At 38.3% G+C, this 19,411-nt stretch overlaps 2 protein-coding genes across 3 annotated transcripts in view; both read right to left on the reverse strand.

Annotated features, from left to right (window-relative positions):
* The window catches only part of LOC105056188 (xanthine dehydrogenase), a 94,282-nt gene that overhangs the window by 27,600 nt on the left and 47,271 nt on the right, over window positions 1-19,411 (reverse strand). For both annotated transcript variants that reach the window (XM_073248060.1, XM_010938299.4), the window contains exons 7-10: window positions 5,727-5,966; window positions 889-1,173; window positions 564-785; window positions 86-247 (exon numbers count right to left, since the gene is read on the reverse strand). In XM_073248060.1, coding sequence (XP_073104161.1) covers window positions 86-247; window positions 564-785; window positions 889-1,173; window positions 5,727-5,966 — 909 coding nt within the window. The remainder of the gene's footprint in view (window positions 1-85; window positions 248-563; window positions 786-888; window positions 1,174-5,726; window positions 5,967-19,411) is intronic.
* On the reverse strand, window positions 11,789-16,291 carry LOC140853202 (uncharacterized). Its single transcript, XM_073247295.1, has 4 exons — window positions 14,580-16,291; window positions 14,358-14,491; window positions 14,200-14,275; window positions 11,789-14,107 (listed from the first exon to the last, which is right to left on the reverse strand). The coding sequence occupies exons 1-4, from the start codon at window positions 14,713-14,715 to the stop codon at window positions 14,004-14,006; spliced, it is 450 nt and encodes a 149-aa protein (XP_073103396.1). The 5' UTR covers window positions 14,716-16,291; the 3' UTR covers window positions 11,789-14,003.

Consider the following 19,411-nt stretch of genomic DNA (forward strand, 5'->3'; position numbering starts at 1 on the left):
TTAACATATTTATTTTTCATCTTATATTCTAAAGATCAAGAGCAAACGTGCAGAATACATGGTATAGCTTAAGGAACAAATTCACCTTATCTGTACTTGTCTCTGATATAAATACCGAACTTATAGAGATATTAAAGCACGAGGCAGCAATTTGGGCAACTTTTGTATGCAGGCCTTGTCCCATTTCAACACCCCCATGCGTCACTAGAACATGCCCATCACAATACACTTGTACGAGAGCACCGGCCTATACAATAAATAATATGTGATAATAAAACTATAAAAGTTGTGTGCAGCAGAATATTGAACTCCAAAATTGATATACATGGTGGACTTATTTCATATGCACAAGCTAACAGAAAAAAATTATTATGGTGGCCAAATAGTTATTCCACCAACATGGTCATCCCAAACATCAGAAGTTAATTAAGTAGAACTTGGTTGACAGAGACAGATGGCCTTGTACAATTTTGGAGCTATTTAAAACCCCAAGGGACTTAATCAAAGCCAAATGGTGATTGAGAAATGTAGAAAGCAAACTATTTTTGCAGCTTCTCAGTTACCTGGTTCATGAACTTCGTAGTAAAGGAGATACCAAACTTGGTTGGAATCATTGCAATTCCTCGCTTCCTCCAGCGATTTTGGAGATTGTAATGGTCTACCCTTTCACGAGCCTTTGAAAAATCACAAGATGCCTTTAGTTCATCCCATACCTGCCTCAATGTACAGTTTTCAAGTAGCTGACCATAATGCAGCACATATCCTTCACTTTGAAAATTAAGTTCCTGACAGATATTCATTGATTTAGAAGTCAGAGCATGATGAGGACCACGATAACTAAAATAATATCTACAGAGCACGATGACATGCAATTGAAGAACACTTTACTCTTATCTCTTCAGGACTTTTCTTAAGCTCTACAGCAACTCGCTGGATCCAATTTTCTGCAATAAGCATACCCTGAGGACCTCCAAAACCCCTGAAAGCTGTATTACTTGGAAAATTGGTATAGCAAACTTGCCCTCGAACCCTGATATGTGGTATAGCATAAACATTATCTGAATGAAACATAGCACGCTCAAGGACAGCAAGAGACAGGTCTAAAGAATTTCCAGCATTGTTGTAGAGTTGGAGATCCAATGCCAACAGCTTCCCAGCATTTGTGTACCCAATCTGGAAGAAGTTCTTACATTTATTATATTTTAAACATAAATAAATTACATAGCACATGGAAAACATGAGAAAGTGATGGTCTAACCAATTATTTTTTCCCCTTAAATAGTTAAGCATCAATGAATTCCTCACCTAAATAGGGATAAAAATTCCTTCTTCCTACAGAACTCAAAAGCATTAAACTAATATTTGAAGAAAGTTGAATCATTATGTAGTTTGCTCATAAACAAAGCACAAAAAAGCTCATGAAAGCTATGCTTTAACAACTTAAGCATCTAAGATATAAGATCACAAAACAAAATGAGAAGAATATGCAGGTTTTTTATTGCCTTCCAGTATTCACTAGGTATGATTCTTAAAAGCAACAAAAGGTTGGAAATATTTCTTAATCTATAAGACAATGAACCTTCTTGAGTAACATTCTGTCCAAATTTTAAGATCTAGCTAGCCATTGTCCAAATCTTAACATTTTTCCTCTCATAAAAATCCTAAAAATTCTCAAGCTTGCAAAAGTAAAGAGGCCAATTCCCAATAGGGCTATAGCATCTCAAAATCTTGTAGCATTTTTGCATACCAAAAATTCTTATATATTAATTAAAGAGAGCCAATTAATTAATAATTTCATGCATGCTTCCAAGGTTTCAAAATGCAAGAAAATGCACAAAATGTAAATGACATGTTTGATACTGCAAACAGTATGAACCTTGATTTGAGTGATCCATATGGCCTTGCATATAATGGCTTACAATTTGAAGTAAGATTTAAGGTCCTACCAGGATGGTACTAACAGTACCATACCATTCTAACAAGAAAATGCGACTAGGATAGGTGTAGAGAGAGGTTTCTCCTGAAATGAGACATCCCAATTGTCTTGGTCCTTCTCAAACAAGGTTGGCTGTGCCAATACTGGAGCCCATATTGGTTGGCTGATGGCATGGTTCAATACACCTCGTGCCATTCTGTGCCGGACCCGAACTAATAAAGCAGAGAGGAGGAGAGCGAGAAGGAAATAGAGGTAAGAGGGAGAGAGAGAAGGGGAGGGAAGGAGAGAGAAAGACAGAGACGACCTCAGACAGCCTCCGAAGGCCGTCGAAGCGTCGAAGCAGGGGCAAAAAAAGCAAGGGCCGGAGGCCATTGCCGTTTCCCTCAATAACACCAAAACAAAAAACAAAACAAAGATCTGAGCCACTATTTCAATCAATCTGGAGATCCTCTCCCTAGGTAGCGCCTGCGGCAACCTTGGCAGCCCTCCAACGGCCTCCAGAGGGGTCTCTTCCTCACCTTTCCTCCTCTCTTCCTCTCCCTCACCTTTCCTCCTCTTCTCTCTCTCTCTTCCTCTCTTTCCTTCTCCCTCCCTGGTTCCTTGCCGATGTTTTGTTTCAAAGGCTGAAACCGTCCTGGTCCACCATGGGTACAGTTCGGCATGCTCCGAACCAGACAATTTGAGATCGTTCCGCTCACCATGATCCTAACCATCGCAATTGCATTCGACACTCAAGACAAACCAAGAAAATCAAGATGGACCGGGACCATTTTTTTTTGTTTTTCTTCAGCTTTTCTAATTGCTAAGACTATTTTGGGATGTTGTGATGCTTCCTCCTATTCCAACTCCATACCATCCTAGGAGCAAATTGGGAAATCACCCAATACAAAGATTTAAAGCCTTGGTCTGAAATTTTACTCAGTGGAAACCAAGCTAAAGATCTGATTTTGGCCCAAACCTGATCTGAAAAAGGCTGATTCCTGACTTTAGTCAGCAACTTAACTTATTGGACTGGAAAGCATTTTTTTCTAAACTAGACTTGAAATAAAAATATAATTATTTTTTTTACTGTAGTTTTGGTTATCCTAGGAGCTCAAATTTCGTAGACATTTCTATTAATCTATGTTATATTACCAATAATATAGTACAAGTTTCACATGACTCTTGAAACTATCATTTTTGATAATGATTACTTTTGGTTTCCACCCGGAAGTACTTAACCAATGCATCTAAAGGTCCCCAACATGAAAAAACAAAATCCCATAATAATGTTTAATTTATCTTTCTTTAAATAACTGTGGTTTTCTTACTATTTTTTAAGGTTACTTACTGTAATTGAATCTTAAGATTTCTTTACAAAATTCAACAAAACTGCTAAAACTACAGTGAAACTACTTAAAACAACACTCATGATGTAGTCCAGAACTTTGTAATAGGCAGACTCCACTAGGACAAGTGCACCACAAATAGACCAGGAGCCAATGTCGCAACAAGCAGACATCCGAAGTGCCAAGAGAAGTATAGTAAGGTTAAAGTAGACAAGCATGAGAAATCGATGCTCAGTGAGACAAAATGAACATCTAGTGAGCTAAGATAGGAAGAAGGTGAACTAGGAACAAGTGTACTACTTGCATGAAGTTTAACAAAAAGACAAGTATAATGGCTTGGTCAAATAGAAGGATTGTTTGACCCATGGTTTTGAATGAGAGCATAATTTGAAGCCCCAATTATCAATCATGTTGATTACCACACCCACAATTTGTTACTACCAAGATTTTCCATACCATATCGTACCGGTTCGATACCAGTGTGCACTGCAAGGCATGTACCAAACTTGGCATACCAAACCAGCCCCATACCGACATGGTAACAAGTTGGCACTGGTACAAGGCCCGGTACTAAGACAGTGAACCTTGGTTAGTACATTATTTATTAGCCTAACTTGAGACTATTTCTCCAAAAAGATCTTCAACAGAAGGTTTGTCCATAACCTCCTCATGGACTCTCTATCATCATTCTAGTTATGTTTTGCCATCTACAATAGGTTTTGATCTCAAACAGACCCTTCATCCCTTGGTTAAGGAGTCCAGTCAGCAATCTTTCAAGCTAGGTCTATGACAATCCTAGAGAGAATTATGAGAATTATTTGAAATCTCCAAAAGTCTATTTAAAAACTTAGTTAGGATTTACTTTCAACTTTAAAAATATGCTCTGATTATGGAAACATCTGTGAAAACACAAGCTTTTTGTGAATATTTTGAAATTATTTTCAACCTTCATTGTTGCCTATTCATTGAGATATTTTACGGTATTTTAAAGTGCAACTCCATTTTAAAACTTTTTAATCCTAATAGCTTCTCAGTTGTCTTGCATGTTACTTTCTGAATTATATGCTTTTGCTCTTCACTGGTTGATAATAAATTTTTCATCATCTGCCTCATTACGTCAACAACATAATATTGTTTAAACCTAATCACGTCAAGCCAATAAAGGAGAAACAGCAATCATACAACAACATGAATAACCTTGACAATTTCGCTAATTTTTGGGCCTAGAGGTTTCCCCTAGTGCTCACCTTTCAGCAGAAGTGTACTTCGAGCATCCCTTCTCTCATCACATGCCTGACACCAACTTTAGCCTGATTCCCCATCAAACATCATTTGGAGCTTCTCACAAATGAAGGCAAGTCACTTCATGATCCTACCTACTGTCATAAGGACTTTAATTTACATTCAGTTTCTCCATACAACATTTTTAAGTCGAGCATGTGCTTGACCAAATTTTCCATCACCAGGCAAATCGTCTACTGGGTTTTAGTCATCTGTACTCTTTGCTACCTTGTGGGTACCATAATCCTCAGGATATTGGCATTCCCTTCTTCACTCTATTTTTCAAGCTTGCCCTAAGATTGGCATTTTAATATCTACTTCAATCTTCTATCGAAACTGTTCTCTCAACAACTGATCAGCAATTTCTTATGGAATCAAATCAAAATAACAAGTCATTTCAAATTTCTTAGCATCAAAATTAATATAACATGGATAGCATACATGCACAGACTTTTCAAATACTTGAATTAGCAACTCTCCCACAACAAGGTTCTCTGGTTATTCTACTCTCATGTAAATAAACTTAAGTTCTTTTCCCATTAGATTCCATTGTAGCATTATTCACTTGCTTTGATATGAAATGCTATATGTGGAGTCCAATTGAAGTTTACAGCTTCTAAGCAGCTGAAAGCACCTATTTTCAGGCTTGCTGTAACCATGGTACTTATTTCAAATTAAAACTTTGAAACAACCATCAGCTATATCATTCTATAGATGCCTATTCATATCAATAGCCATAGAGAAATTAACAAAATACAGCATCAATACGTTCTTTCACCTAACGAAGCATGTTAAATGCATAATAGCAATCAATTAATGTTTTCCAACAAAGAAATGAAAGATTTTATTTGTTGTTTGTTATTCAACAAATGATCAGCTTACTTGAAAATATTATTTCACTAAACAAGGTTAACAGTTTATCACTTCATCATTATATTATTAGACAAGTAAATTTCCACCTTTCTGGCCACAAGCCAATGAATTTCTATGAATTTCAAGTGATACAGCAGTCTAAATTTTGATGCCTCCACAGCAAATTTATTAGAACATGCATGGCAATCTACAAATGCAGTTTCAAATATAATTGCGGTCATTCTCCAATGTCAACAGGACATGCTGGTAGAAGAAACCTGAAATGCAACAACAATTAGAAATTCATTACATTATTTTGAATTTAGCACCTTGTATTTCCCAAGGAAACTATGCCTTTGTCCAGTTATCATCATGTCTATATCCCTGTCTAAAGTAATTTTCACTGGTCTCTTCAAAAGATATGATGGTACAGAAGCTGAAGCAGCAATAAAGGCAGATCTCGTTTCTTTTCCACCAAATCCACCACCAATGCGCTTGGTCCTGCAAACAACTTTCGACATTGGAAGATCAAGAACACCAGCAACACAGTCCTGGTGCTTTTGGGGTGACTGAGTACCAAGAAAAAGATAAAGATAATATCAGCAAGAAGAAGGCTCCTAACTTCAATTTTGCATGCAATAATAAACAAGATTAAGAAAGCAAAGACATAGAAAGCAGGAATCTTTGCCATATAGAAACTCATATATGTGCTCCCAATATAGACATCATTTGAACTGTGCATAAACAACGTAGTACCTACTTTTGTACAAACAGCCACATACTGCATGCTATTAGTTTATTTCCCAAAGGTCATCTAACTGAAATTCATTTAATAAATATTAGCACTCAATTGGTTAGCTTCCTCATATAACAGATCCCTATGTATTCAAAATTTCACCGACATTGCATCCAGCTTGCACCTAACTTCACATCCATGTGCAGATAACTGTACTTACCATCTCAAACGTTAAAATTTTCTTAAAAATTAATGATCTATGCAAGATTCGCAGGCTCAGTACCATTCTGAACCATATTGTACCGTACCGAATATAAAAAAATCCCACCTAACAGCACAAAAAAGAAAAAGATAAAGAAAACCGAGCCGAACCGGACCAAACCGCCCGATATCAGGCGGTTCGGGCCAATACTGTATCGAACCGACCGGTTTGGTCTGGTTCATGCCATTTTCCAAAAATCCGACTTGAACCGAACCAGTTTCCTACTGGTACGGTACAATATTGGGTGTACCGGCTGGTTCGAGCCGGTTTAGAATACCATGGATCTATGTAATAAGCACAAAGATTCATCCTACCCCATGACAGAAATGGAGACTCAACCATGTTTTTGTTATTAGCTATCTCATTCTAATTTTACCCTGTTTCTCAGCCAAGGAACAACCCCATGGTAACACTATGCTCATATTTCAAGAATCAAGACAATCGGAAAACCTATGGATATGAAATTTCTGTGGCGCCCTTATAATGGTGGAAGGGACCTCTGGTACAATACCATTTCCTGCCTTATTACCATGGCACATATGAATATATATTGTAGCATCAGCAAGATGAGAGGTTATCATCAGCATAAAAACTAGTGAATAACATAAGCCTATCTGGTCTCCACAAGATACAGTGATCACCAGGTCTCAAACATCTAATTGTCCCAGCTAAAAGAGGTGGCCAAAAAGGTGGGTGGGAGGTCATGAATGGGACATTGGGATGGATGTTCAAGTATCATTTTACCAGTTGTACTGAAATGGAAAAATTACTAAAATGTAGTTCCCATTTATTTATGCTTCAGCATGACAAAATGATGAGGTCCACAGCATTTTTTTTCAAATTCTATTTGACAGATTAAGGAGCATCTCCTGTCAGCATTCTTATAAAGGGAAATTGCGCATAGACAGACATCAAATTTTAGTTTGGATGATAATTTCAATATTATTAATTGATCAAATATTTGATAAATGATGGGATCAGTAACCTATGCCATGAAGAAATCAGGAATTTCCTGTGCATGGTGTATATCTTTATATCTCGGACCACTAGCCACTTTTGATGCCCTGGACCACTTGCCACTTTTCAAACCTAGAGTTTTATTGAACTATGGACTTTATGATTAATTTAGTTTCTAAAACCATATTCTCTTTTGATGATTTTGAATTGTTCGTCGTCCTATGCTACCTTCAATTCATGTTTTATGTTCTATATGCTCTTATGAAATTGTATGAATCATTTATTGATATTTTAAACACATATTTGCCTTGACATTCTATTCTAATTAGAAGTTCTTCCATAAGATTTGCCATCTTGGTACAAGACCCCATAATGCTACCATTTTGGTGCAGTGTCAAAATGCTCGGTACAGGGTTCCAAGAACATATGACTTGTTATAAATTATCAGAACTCTTCTTTACAATCAAGTGTTTTAACTCTTTCACTAAATTTGTATTTTTTTAATTGGAACCATGGTTCACTAAACCACCCTGAACCGGGTGGTTCGAGGCATGATAAACCATACTAGCCACCAATTGGTGCAATTTTGACATTCAATTCGGAATGCCGACGAAAACGAAGAGAGAAGGAAAGAGAGGAAGAGAGAGAGAGGAAGGGACAGAAGGAGATGGAAAGGCTGGCGATGGCGCATTGGGGGGCTGCCGAGGTCTTCCGAGCTCCATGATCCTCCGGATGGTTCGGGGCATACTAACTCATACCGTTAGTCAGCCGGCATAGGATCCATTTCCGAGTCTGCGAACCTTGATTGAAACCTTTTGATATTACATTATCTGAAGGAACCAAGATTTGGATTTTCAATAATAATTGAATATATGGTGTGATTTTAAGATTCAGTGAAAACTTAAATTCTTGACCACATTAAAAAATTACTTATTGCGCTCTTCTGTATCAATTTTACAAACTGATCAGTCAAAGCATGAGTGGACCTATTTGAGGTGGACTTGATATTTCAAAGTGAATATGTAGATCTAGCAATGATCAAAGTGACACTATAAACCAAGGTTTCCTGTACCGGTACCGGTGGCCGGATCGGCCGGCCGGCGGTACGATACGGCACGCCTCCATTCCGTTCCGAATCAAGGCGAACCGACGAAGGAAACCGGAAAAGAAAAAGAGAGAAAGAGAGAGAAATAGAGAGAGAGGGACGAAGGAAGAAAAAGAAGGAAGGGGATCCGTCGGAGGCCCTCCGGCGGACAGCCGTGGCCGTCGGGTGGCCGAACGGCCTCCCGCGGCTCCGCGCGGGGAGCAGGGGCGATCCACCCCTGTTTCTCGATTTTTTTTAAAAAAAGCTTTTTCAAAATGAAGTCGGCAAGTGGTTTGCCGACTTAATTAAGTGAAGTCGGCAAACCACTTGCCGACTTCGTTTTGAAAAAGCTTTTTTAAAAAAAAATTCCGAGAAACAGGGGTGATCCGCCCCTGTTCTCCGCGCGGAACCGCGGGAGGCCGTTCTGCCGCCCGACGGCCACGGCTGCCCGTCGGAGGGCCTCTGGCGGATCTCCTTCCTTCTTTTTCTTCCTTCCTCTCTCTCTCTATTTCTCTCTCTTCCTCTCTTTTTCTTTCCGGCAACGGCATGTACCGTTTTGCATGCCGGAACCATCTCGGTTCCCCGTCGGGACGGTTCGGCACGCCCCGTACCGGACGGTTCGGCCCGGTATGGCAAACCCTGCTATAAACATAGTTTTTCACGTTGTATTGATATACAAGGTCAATGTTTGAAAACCCATGGGATGGAGATGTCCTGATTTCTCCATGCAACAAAACGTCCCGCTATCTTGTCCTGTTCTAACCATAGTCCTGGTAGATATCCTCTATTTCTCCCCCTTCTCCTTTCCTTTTTTCTTTCTTTCTTTTGTTTTATCTTTCCTTCTTTTCTTTTTATTTCTTCTACCCTTTTTGTCTCCTTTCCTTTCTATTTCTTTTTCTTATGCTTTCCTTTCTTTCCTTTTTTCCTTTTTATTCTTTTTTCTCTTTCCTTTCATCCTTCCTTTCTTTTTCTTGTCCCTTCTTCTTTCTTTCTTTCATTTTTCTTCTTTTCTTTCCTTTCACTTTTTTCCTTTCTTCATCTTTCCTTCCTTGCTTTCTTTCCTCTGTCTTCTTCTTCTCCCTATGTGCATGGGTCTCGGTGCTTGACCCTATTCCGATCTTATTTTCTCACAGGAATGGACTAAAACAGTCGAGATGCCCCCAGTCCCGCCACACATAAAATCTTGTACAAGATTTTAAATCCTATGGGATAGGAGCATCCTGATTTTCCCACATAACAAGATACTCCACATCCTGCCCCATATCGATGGCTGTGCCGATTGAGTGTCCCGATATTTGCTTTGAACCTCCTTTTATATTTTTTGAGTTTTTGCTTACAACATCTATTAAAATTTATTTTTTTATTTATTTTTTAAACATACTTGACCTTCAAAAGTAATATATTTAAAATAAATTGGTCCTACTTAATATGCTATCATATATATTGATTTGCTCAATCATACATATATTCATACATATATAAAGTTGACACTATAATTTCTTGTGGCTTTCTAGGTTATTAGAGATTCTTTTTTCATTACCAAGTAACAATCTCTTATAATTAAAATAGCGGATGAGTTATTGACAAGGCAAAAATGATGTGGTTGGATGAAAAGTGGCAATTTTTACTACATAAGCTTTGTCACGTAATCAGCCACTATTACCTTTCAGTACTTTAGTATTGACAATTGCAATTGATACTTAGATATCGAGTGGGGATGAAGAAAAACTGTCATATTGTGTAACAAAATAAGAATTAGGAAAATAAGTGCATGTTTATAAGTTATTGCTCAAACAATTAACATGGTGACCATTTTTCTAAGTTTGAAAATACCACTATTAAAGAGAATCAAGATGAGCAAGAAAGATTTTATAAATTTTTATAAGAAACAAAGGATGAACTTACTCGAAAAATTTTCTTGATTTTTATATAATATTATTTTCTAAATATATAATGTTAGAGATGTATATACAATGATATATACATATATCCTCTTTTTTATATTATTTTTCTTCTACATAATATTATTTTAAAAAAATAACTATAGTCAATTTTTTTCTTTTTTTTATACTATTTTTTTACAGATAGTTTAATATTTTATACAATTTTTTGAGAAAAAGAATATGCAACGACCTTAAGCATACTCACATATGCGGAGTTCTTTATTCCCCTGCCTAACCACTCAACCAACACAATGCAATGCAAGGTTTTTACAATAACTAAATGTACTTAAAAGATACGAATCAAATTATGAAAAAATATAAATAAATAAAAAACTCGCTAGCCCCTTCTTGATCCTTCCTTTCCACCTCTTTTAATTACTTCACCCTCCTCCCATTCAGCCCTTTCCCTCTTTCTCTCCCTCCTGTCACCCTTCTCTCTCCCCATTGATCCCTTCCTCGTTGATCTCTTCATCCCGCTCAACCCAATGATAGCTGACATAGGAGAGTCCCACCGGTTGGGCACCGAAGGCCTTGAACAGTTGAACCCTAAGTCCTCGACTTCAGATTTTGGAACGGGCAGCGAAGGAGATGAGGCAATTGATCGCCACCAGTAGCGGAGAGGCCTATGACTACCATCGACATTTTCGTTGGCAAGGTGGATGCAAGATGACCATATTGGTGAGTGTCCCAGCTAGGATGAAGGTGGGACATGTGGAATGGCCAATGGACATGGTTTTGGGGTCCCACACCCATCCTAGGTCCCGTTATCTCATGGGAACAGCATGGGACATTCCCCATCTTGACGAGACTTCAAAACTTGTTAATATCATTTGAAGGTATAGTATTGTGTATTAGAGGATATATTCAAGTTGTAAAGTATATTTCATCTTAAATGATGAGTTATTTTTTTATCTGCATTTTTAGTTATGTATTATTGAATGCCATGTTTTCTTTGAGCACCATTCACCGAACCAACCTTAACCGGGTTATTCGAGTTGTACCGAACTGAACCAGCACAAAATTAGAATGATTCAATGGGTCGATTCGATTTATAAATCCCTCTACCAAACATGTGAGGGAGCACTCTCTCTCCGCTCACTTGCGCTCTCCCCCTTTGATGTTGACTTATGCTAACTGATATCGAGGTAAGCCCCCACCTTTCTCTCTACCCACCCTCCCCCCTCCCTCCCTCTCTCTTCCTCCCTCTCCTTCTCCCTCTTTCCCCTCTCCATAAGCCCCCATCCCTTTCTCTATCTCTCTTCCCATCCCTCTCCCTACCAACCTCCCTCCCTATCCTTCTCCCTCTCCCCTACCCATAAGCCCTCCTCTCTTTCCCTCCCTCTCCTTCCCTCCCTCCCTTCCCTCTCTCTTCCTCCTCCCTCTCCCCCACCCCCTCTTCCTTGCTCGAGTCTAGTACACCTCTTGGTACCATGCTTACTGAAACAATATCGAACCAGTCACCAGCCAGAACGAGCCTCAGTACTAGTCCGATAGACCTTGCTTTTGAGGATATTATATTTCAATGAAGTTTTAATCAATTATGTTGGTGGCTCTCGAGATTCAATCAAGTTCAAATTTTGGGTTGTGACATCATGCTATCAATTGATGTATATTTTGTTCCCTCTAATCTATGCATATTGAGCATATATCATAGCTATGTACAAGATATGATAGTCATGTACATTGGATGGAAGTGTTAAAACTTAAAAGTATAAATATGCTAGCTTCATGGCTAATCAAGAAAAGTTTTTGCTTTGATACTTACTATCCAGTTTGAAAATATTAGAGTCCAACTATATGTTAGAAATAATTTGAGAGCCTATCTAAGAAGATCTAAACATTATTTTGCTAAAGAAATAGACAAAATTGCCATAATTGAGGGATTATGCCACACCCACATTGGCAAAATTTACCAATGCTCATCTAAATCTGGAAGTGCAATCCAGACCTGATAGTAGAGAATCCTCAAAATATTAAAGACGCAGAACAAGGTTTGCTGTACCGGTACTGGATGGCGAGCCGGTGCCGGACCGGTATAGTACGATACCGGTACCGTACCATACCGACACACGGTACGTCCGAGCGTACCGGTCCGATACTGGTACATAATTTTTTTCGATTTTTATTTTTTTTTTATTTTTAAAGTTAATAATTGATAAATACAACCTCAATATGGCATTATATTGCATATTATTGACATATTTGGGTTCAATTTGGAGTTAGGTTGCGGTACAAAGACTCTTGATCCAAAATTTCAAACATATATTTATTTACATTATATTTCAACTATGTCATCTTAAAACTAAAAAAAAAATATATAAAATACGCATTAAAATGTATCTAAATATTTAAGTACAAAGCGCAATAACTGATATACGAACTTTAAAATGTACTCTGCATTTAATTTCTTATCGAGTGTCTGTGACGCTCGTAGATATCTGGATCATCAACATAGTCTGAAGGGACATCAGTCCAACCCTCTAGCCAAGCTGCACCGTACTCTCGAATATTCATCATCCCATAAGGCATCCTCTCTGGATTGTAAAACATCTCAGACCTCTCGCTAAAATTCTGACTCTGAGAAGTATCCTCGAGATGATGGTACGATTATGGAGGAGCCCATCCAAATATGCCAGTAGCAAAATCTGATCCTGGAGCTGCTCCAGGCTGCATAGGATAGTAACCACTAGAAGATGATGCCTCGAATGCACCATATGCATATGGATCATAAAGTGGCTGTAGATAATAGAATCCATAATGCGAGGATGATCCAGATACATCCATGGATCTTACTCCACGTGCAAGATCGTCCGCAGCTGCATCATATGCTGGACGACCTCTAGGAGCCCATCGTCTATATGAAATCGACTCCCCACGATCTCTACCGACTCGTCCACCATGATCACTATTCTGTATGACATGCGTAAACTGAGACTCACCGATGAATCGAATATCACCCTGTGGCTGTGTCTCATAAACGATGATCTCCTATCCTCCAGTTCCTCTCTGATCATCAGATCCATGGCTACTACTACCAGCATCATCATCACTCTCCTTGATATCCGTATCTGAACCAGATCGCTCCTGTACTCTCGAGAGTGGTACACATGCAACTGTCTTTTCCTTTCCCCCCTTGTGCCCCTCTGTGACTGAGTTTTCTGTGATTGGGAGGATGGATGCCTTCTTGCTGCTGCCGGGAGGAACGTCTATACATCTCTCGCTCGAATCTCTGGAAAGATGTATCGGATAACGAGTCATGTGATGAACGAGTCCCTTATGTCCCCTCAGACTGTGGCTGATCAGCTGGAACCCTATATGGAATATTTTTTCTGCCCATTGCCCTGGATCCACCCTGATCTCCCTTGCCACCACACTGGCTGGTCGTGGAGGGGATCCTGGCTCATCAAGCTCTGGCTCCTGCTGCTGACCTGCAAGCCATCCGATGATCGGATCGTCATCCTCGTCGGCATAATCATCCAGCGTCGGATCAGTGTACTTCAACTGAACTTTCTTCTGAATACATTTTAGCCTCAACCTCAGATTGTAGTGAACATATACAAGATCGTCGAGGCATTTTTGTGTCAGACGATTTCTCTGTTTGCTGTGGATAAAGGCGAAAGTGGATCAATTACGCTCACAGCCACTAGCAGAGACCGTTTGAGAAAGAATACGGACAGCCATATGTCTCAAATTTTCTGCTGACGTTCCAAAATGAATCCACCATTCAGCTACAAAAGCAAAATTATATATCAAATTTGATGATATTATTAAGCAAAATTACATATCAATCTACATTGCTCATTATTTATATGTAATTTACCTGGATTCATCTGCTTTTTGCTTACGACAGCTGATGGGACTCCAAAACTGTCTGATCTCTCTCTAAACTGTTTCGTCTGAAATAAAATATATTTATTATTTATAAATATATTAAATCGAATTCAGTTGAATAATTACATCTGTTTTAAACTAGCATACCTCTTGCAGACATAACGACGCGATTTCTAGATCGAGCACCATCTTATATATGACATTGCGAAGAGCAGCAAGAAGCTCGCTATCCATATCTATCCCCAGAATAGTATACTGAAATCTCGGATTCAAGTAATAAGCTGCAGATAAATTTCAAGACTGATTAAGCACAATTTTATTTTCATGCTTCGAAAAAATATTTTAAAACATTCTTGAATCCAAACTTACCAGCTAGATGCAAATCTCTACCCATCTGATAGTCCCAACGGCGCTCAATAATGTTAATGAATTCTTGAGCATGCTTGGGATCATTCTCACTGATCTGTTTCTTTGTCCTCTCCATCATGTAATATAGGAAGACCATCTGGGGGTATCTCTCGCTGTCCACGGCGTGAAGCACCTCATATAAAGGCTTGATAGCCTTCACTATCTTCTCAATCCGCTGTCAAAATGACTGACTCGTCACCAAGTTCTCCACATAACTTCCATCAGTGTCGGCCCTCGCATATCTGCTCTCCTGTCACTCGGCACTGACAAACATCTGATGTAGGGCTATTTTCTTCTGAAGAAGACTATCAAGTGCTATGTAGTTGGTAGCAAACCGTGTGATACCCAGTCGTAAGATCTCCCCTCCAGTATACATCCGCATCAATGAAAGAACCCATGTGTGGTTGTAAATGAATCTAGTAATGGTTTGGACAATCTCCACTACCTGCTGCACCCTACGAATCTTTCCGATATCCATCAATAAGATCAATGCAATGTGCAGCACATGGGATCCAGTATATCTGCGGTCGCTGTTCCATCAGCAACTCTCCAGCAGTCTTATATTGTGGTCCGTTATCTGTGATGACCTACACGATATGCTGCTCACCCGCTGAATCAATCACCTCCTCCATCAGACCAAGGATATATGTGGCATCGTGCATCTTATCTGAAGCATCGATTGATTTGTAAAAAAATATTTTTCCATCACAGTATGTCAAAAAATTAATGATGCTCCGCCTAGTAGGATCTGTCCAACCATCACACATCACTATCAGACCGTATGTAGGCTATTTATTTTTGTAAGAAGCAATCCATCTCTGCAGATCTTCCTTATTGCTGTCAAGAAGCTGACCATAGATGTACTTAGATCCTGGAGGATCTACACCTTGGCCGGCAGCCTCTATGGCTGAAATAGCAAATCGGTAGTAAGGATTGACTGCTGCATTTGCTGGAATATGACTGAAATAAAACCATGATCCAATAGCTCGCCACATATCCTTCTTCTTATCTTTTTTCAGCATACTGTCAATTCTCTGCTGCTTTGAATCCTTGCTGGGCAAAACATGTGGATCTAAATCCTGAATGCTGGCTCCTGCTGGAATATCTCTAAAGGACCTCCTCCTACTGCCAAAAGCTTCCAACAAAGAAGACATGCTGCGTCTGCTCCCTCTACTACCAGGCTCTCTGACTGAGGTAGTCCTCCTGAACTCAAATTCTCTCCTACCAGTCGCTGATCCAGATCCTGATTCGTAGCATGATGGCCCGAATCGGTCTCTATACCGGGCCATCTCCTCCTGCTGGTACTGATCCGCCAAGCTCGCATGAATGGCGCCTCAATCTGTGCCTCCTCATCATCTGGAGCAGAAGCCTCCTTTGACTCTCCAGAGTGATAAGAAGATGGCTCTGCAGCTCGACGGTCTACTTCGGTCTTTTTCTGCTTTGCCCTTTCCTTCGCTGCATTCGAATTAGCAAAGTACTTTTTCGTCAATTGTCGAACCTCTTGCGGATATTTCCGACACATCGACACATCAAGATAACCACCAGCTAGATGCTGCTTCAACCTAGTCACTCCTCCTCCCTTGAACTCTGTGTTGCACCATTTGTATCTCCAATGATGCCGAGCCGAGAGCATCTCGCCATGATCCCAACCGATGTCACGCTCTTGATCTTTCTTCTTACTCATTTCTGCAGATATAACAAAATACTAATTATTTCGAATTACCTGTAATATAACATTAATTACATATATTTTTATTTGATAATATTTTTTACTATTTAAATATTTACAAAAAAAATTTCAAAAAAATCTCAAGTTAGATTCAAATATTTCAATTATTTTGAATCATTCTAAACATTATTCTCAATTTCAAAACTAACACTGATTTTTTTTTATTTTTTTAATAATTTTTATATAAATAAATATATACTATAAAATAGCTGATTAATTAAAGTGAACGAACGTCATGCTCTAAATTTTTTTCTTATAAATATATGCAAGTATAACAAAACATGATAGTTTAACGATAATTAAAATAATTATATATAATTTTAAAATAATTTTAATAATTATTTTAAAACTTATAAATTCAAAATAAATATGTTATATGCTTCAAATAATATTTTTAAATTAACTAAAATATAACACTATATTTATATATTTTTTATTTTATAATTAAATTTTTAAATTTAAATAATTAAAAAAATATTTTTTAAATTTCAAATATTTGAAAAAAAATTAGAAATTAGATTTAAGTAGTTTGAATCATTCTAAACATGATTCCCAAACTCTAATTTTTTCCTAAAATTTAAATTTTTTTTAATTTTTAAATAAATAAATATTTAAAAATATTTAAAAAATATATAATTAACGAAAATTAATAATTTTGATGTCATCGTATAGATCTTCCAAAGATCTATCACATATAATTAAATCATCCCAAAATCACAAGATTTTGGCATGATTTTCTCTTATTTTCATTCTTTCTCATTCTTATCCTATTTTTAACAACAAAAATAAAAAATATATATTTACTAAGAAAATAACATATTATCTTACCTCCGACCAAAGATCAGCCTCTTCTCGAACCACTCCTGCAATTTGACGGAGTTTTTTTCTTTTTTTCTAATTTTTCGGAGGTCTCAACGGTTTCGTTGAGACCTTCGGACCCTCGGGAGTTCTCTGAGACATCTCAGAGAACTCCAAACCAGGGTAACAGGGTTCTTTTATGCATGTGGTCTCCGACCCCACCCCCCCTCCCCCTCCTCACTTTTGGCACATGGGGCTGTCGGTACGGTTCGGTTCACGTCGAACCGGACCGAACCGGACCATACCGTCCGATTTTGGACGGTATGGAAGCGAACCGGACCGAACCGAGCGGTTCAGTACCGGTTCGGGGTGTTTCTCGAAAAAAAGTCCGAACCGGACCGTTTGAGCACCGGTCCGGCTCGATACGCCCCGTACCGGGCGGTTTGGCCCGGTACGGCGAACCCTAACGCAGAATCTATATGCTATTAGGTCCTCAGGTTAAGAGATTTCATGGAGTCTCACTAACAAGAATCAGGGTTCAACAAGGTTTCATAACTTTGCCGTGTATATTGTTATATTTGTAAAGAATAAAAAATTAATAGGTGCTATCAAAACCCAAATAAGGGACTTAAACTCAGGCAAAAACCTTTGAAAAGCAATTGACATGATTTATAGATGATTTTTATCCCATCAAGGAGGAGGAGGAGAGAGGAAGGTAGAGGAAAAGAGAAAGGGGTTATCCCAATGTTCTGTATTCTCGATAATGCAAATTGTGTTCTTGATCAACAAAGCCCTAAAAATAGTCTGTATAAAAATAAAATAATAGAGTCCAAATAAAATTTTAGAATACAAATAAAATAAAATTCAAATTTTCTAATTTTCATATAAAATAAAATTTTCTAATTTCTATATTTAGGTCTAATATAAGTGCACCTAGATTCCTCATTGATGAATGGTCCTTTGTCATACTCTCTCAATTGGCAAAACCTTAACTCTTGAGAATTTGACTATAAGTACCGCTCAAGAAGCTCAAGATCCAAGGCATAAAACTCTAATATCTAAATCCAAGAAGTATCAGATGAAAAGCGGCATTAGACAAGATAAGGATCGAGGCCACCATCAGAAGAAGTAACAATCTCATTATCTAAAACTGTCTCAATCTCATCTCTTTGTGAGGAAAATGTAGCGCATTAGAAACTAAAATACCAGCAAGAACACTAGATGGCAAAGCAGGAGGCTCAAAAGTACCTCGATAAAGTACTAAATCCTCCATATTGGAAACAAGACTAATGTTCATATGACCAAGTAAATCAAGAAAATATGCATTAGGTCCAAGCAAGAATTATTGTCTTGATACCGGCCCCCCCACTAGTAAAATCCTATTATAGCGTCGGTACATGGTACGATATGGTATGACAGTGTCAGTATAGCATACCGATATAGTACTGGTATGGTATGGTACACCCCATTTCGGGTAGTACAAGGTGGCATGCCAAACCATGGGTCCAAGTTTTCTAATGATGGGGAATTGGCCAATGGCTCGAGCATGAAATTTCTTGAAGAAATGTTTAGGCAAGCATTCTGGACGAAGGTGAATCATGACACTATCTCTTACATTAAGCTCAGCCTACAACATACATCAATAGCAAGTTTATAATCCTCATTACTCGTTGTGATTTCACTCCTAATATCCATAGACATTGGCCAAATTTTTCTACAGGTTCAAGGACGCCGGTATTGGGTGGCAACGGAACTAGATTAATAGGGGTACGGGGGTGATATCCATAAATACACTCAAATGGCTCTTATCATAGACCTATGAACAAAGTTATTAAAGCAAATTCAGCAGTAGATAGCACCAAGTTCCGATTACTCTATTTGTCTCTAGCGATACATCTAAGCAAATTACTCAAACTATGATTTAGTGTTTCAGTCTGACCATCGGTTTGGAGGTGGAATGCAGAGGAAAACATCAAATTAGTACCACATAATTTCCAAAGTATCTTCCGAAAGTAACTTAACATCCTTACCATACACGACCGAACTAGGTAACTGATGCAACTTGACGACATTCCTAAAGAGCAATTTGGCTGCATATGAGGTGTCATATGTCTTACTACATGGAATGACATGTTGGAAAATCGATCAACTACAATAAAGATGAAATCATGACCTTGGGCTATTCTAGGTAATCCCAAGATAAATCCATGCTTAAGTCCTTCCATGGCATGTGTGGCACAGGCAAGGGGATATAAAGTCCACTGTT

Source organism: Elaeis guineensis, chromosome 13 (genome assembly GCF_000442705.2).
Source record: "Elaeis guineensis isolate ETL-2024a chromosome 13, EG11, whole genome shotgun sequence".
In the NCBI taxonomy this organism is placed as follows: domain Eukaryota; kingdom Viridiplantae; phylum Streptophyta; class Magnoliopsida; order Arecales; family Arecaceae; genus Elaeis; species Elaeis guineensis.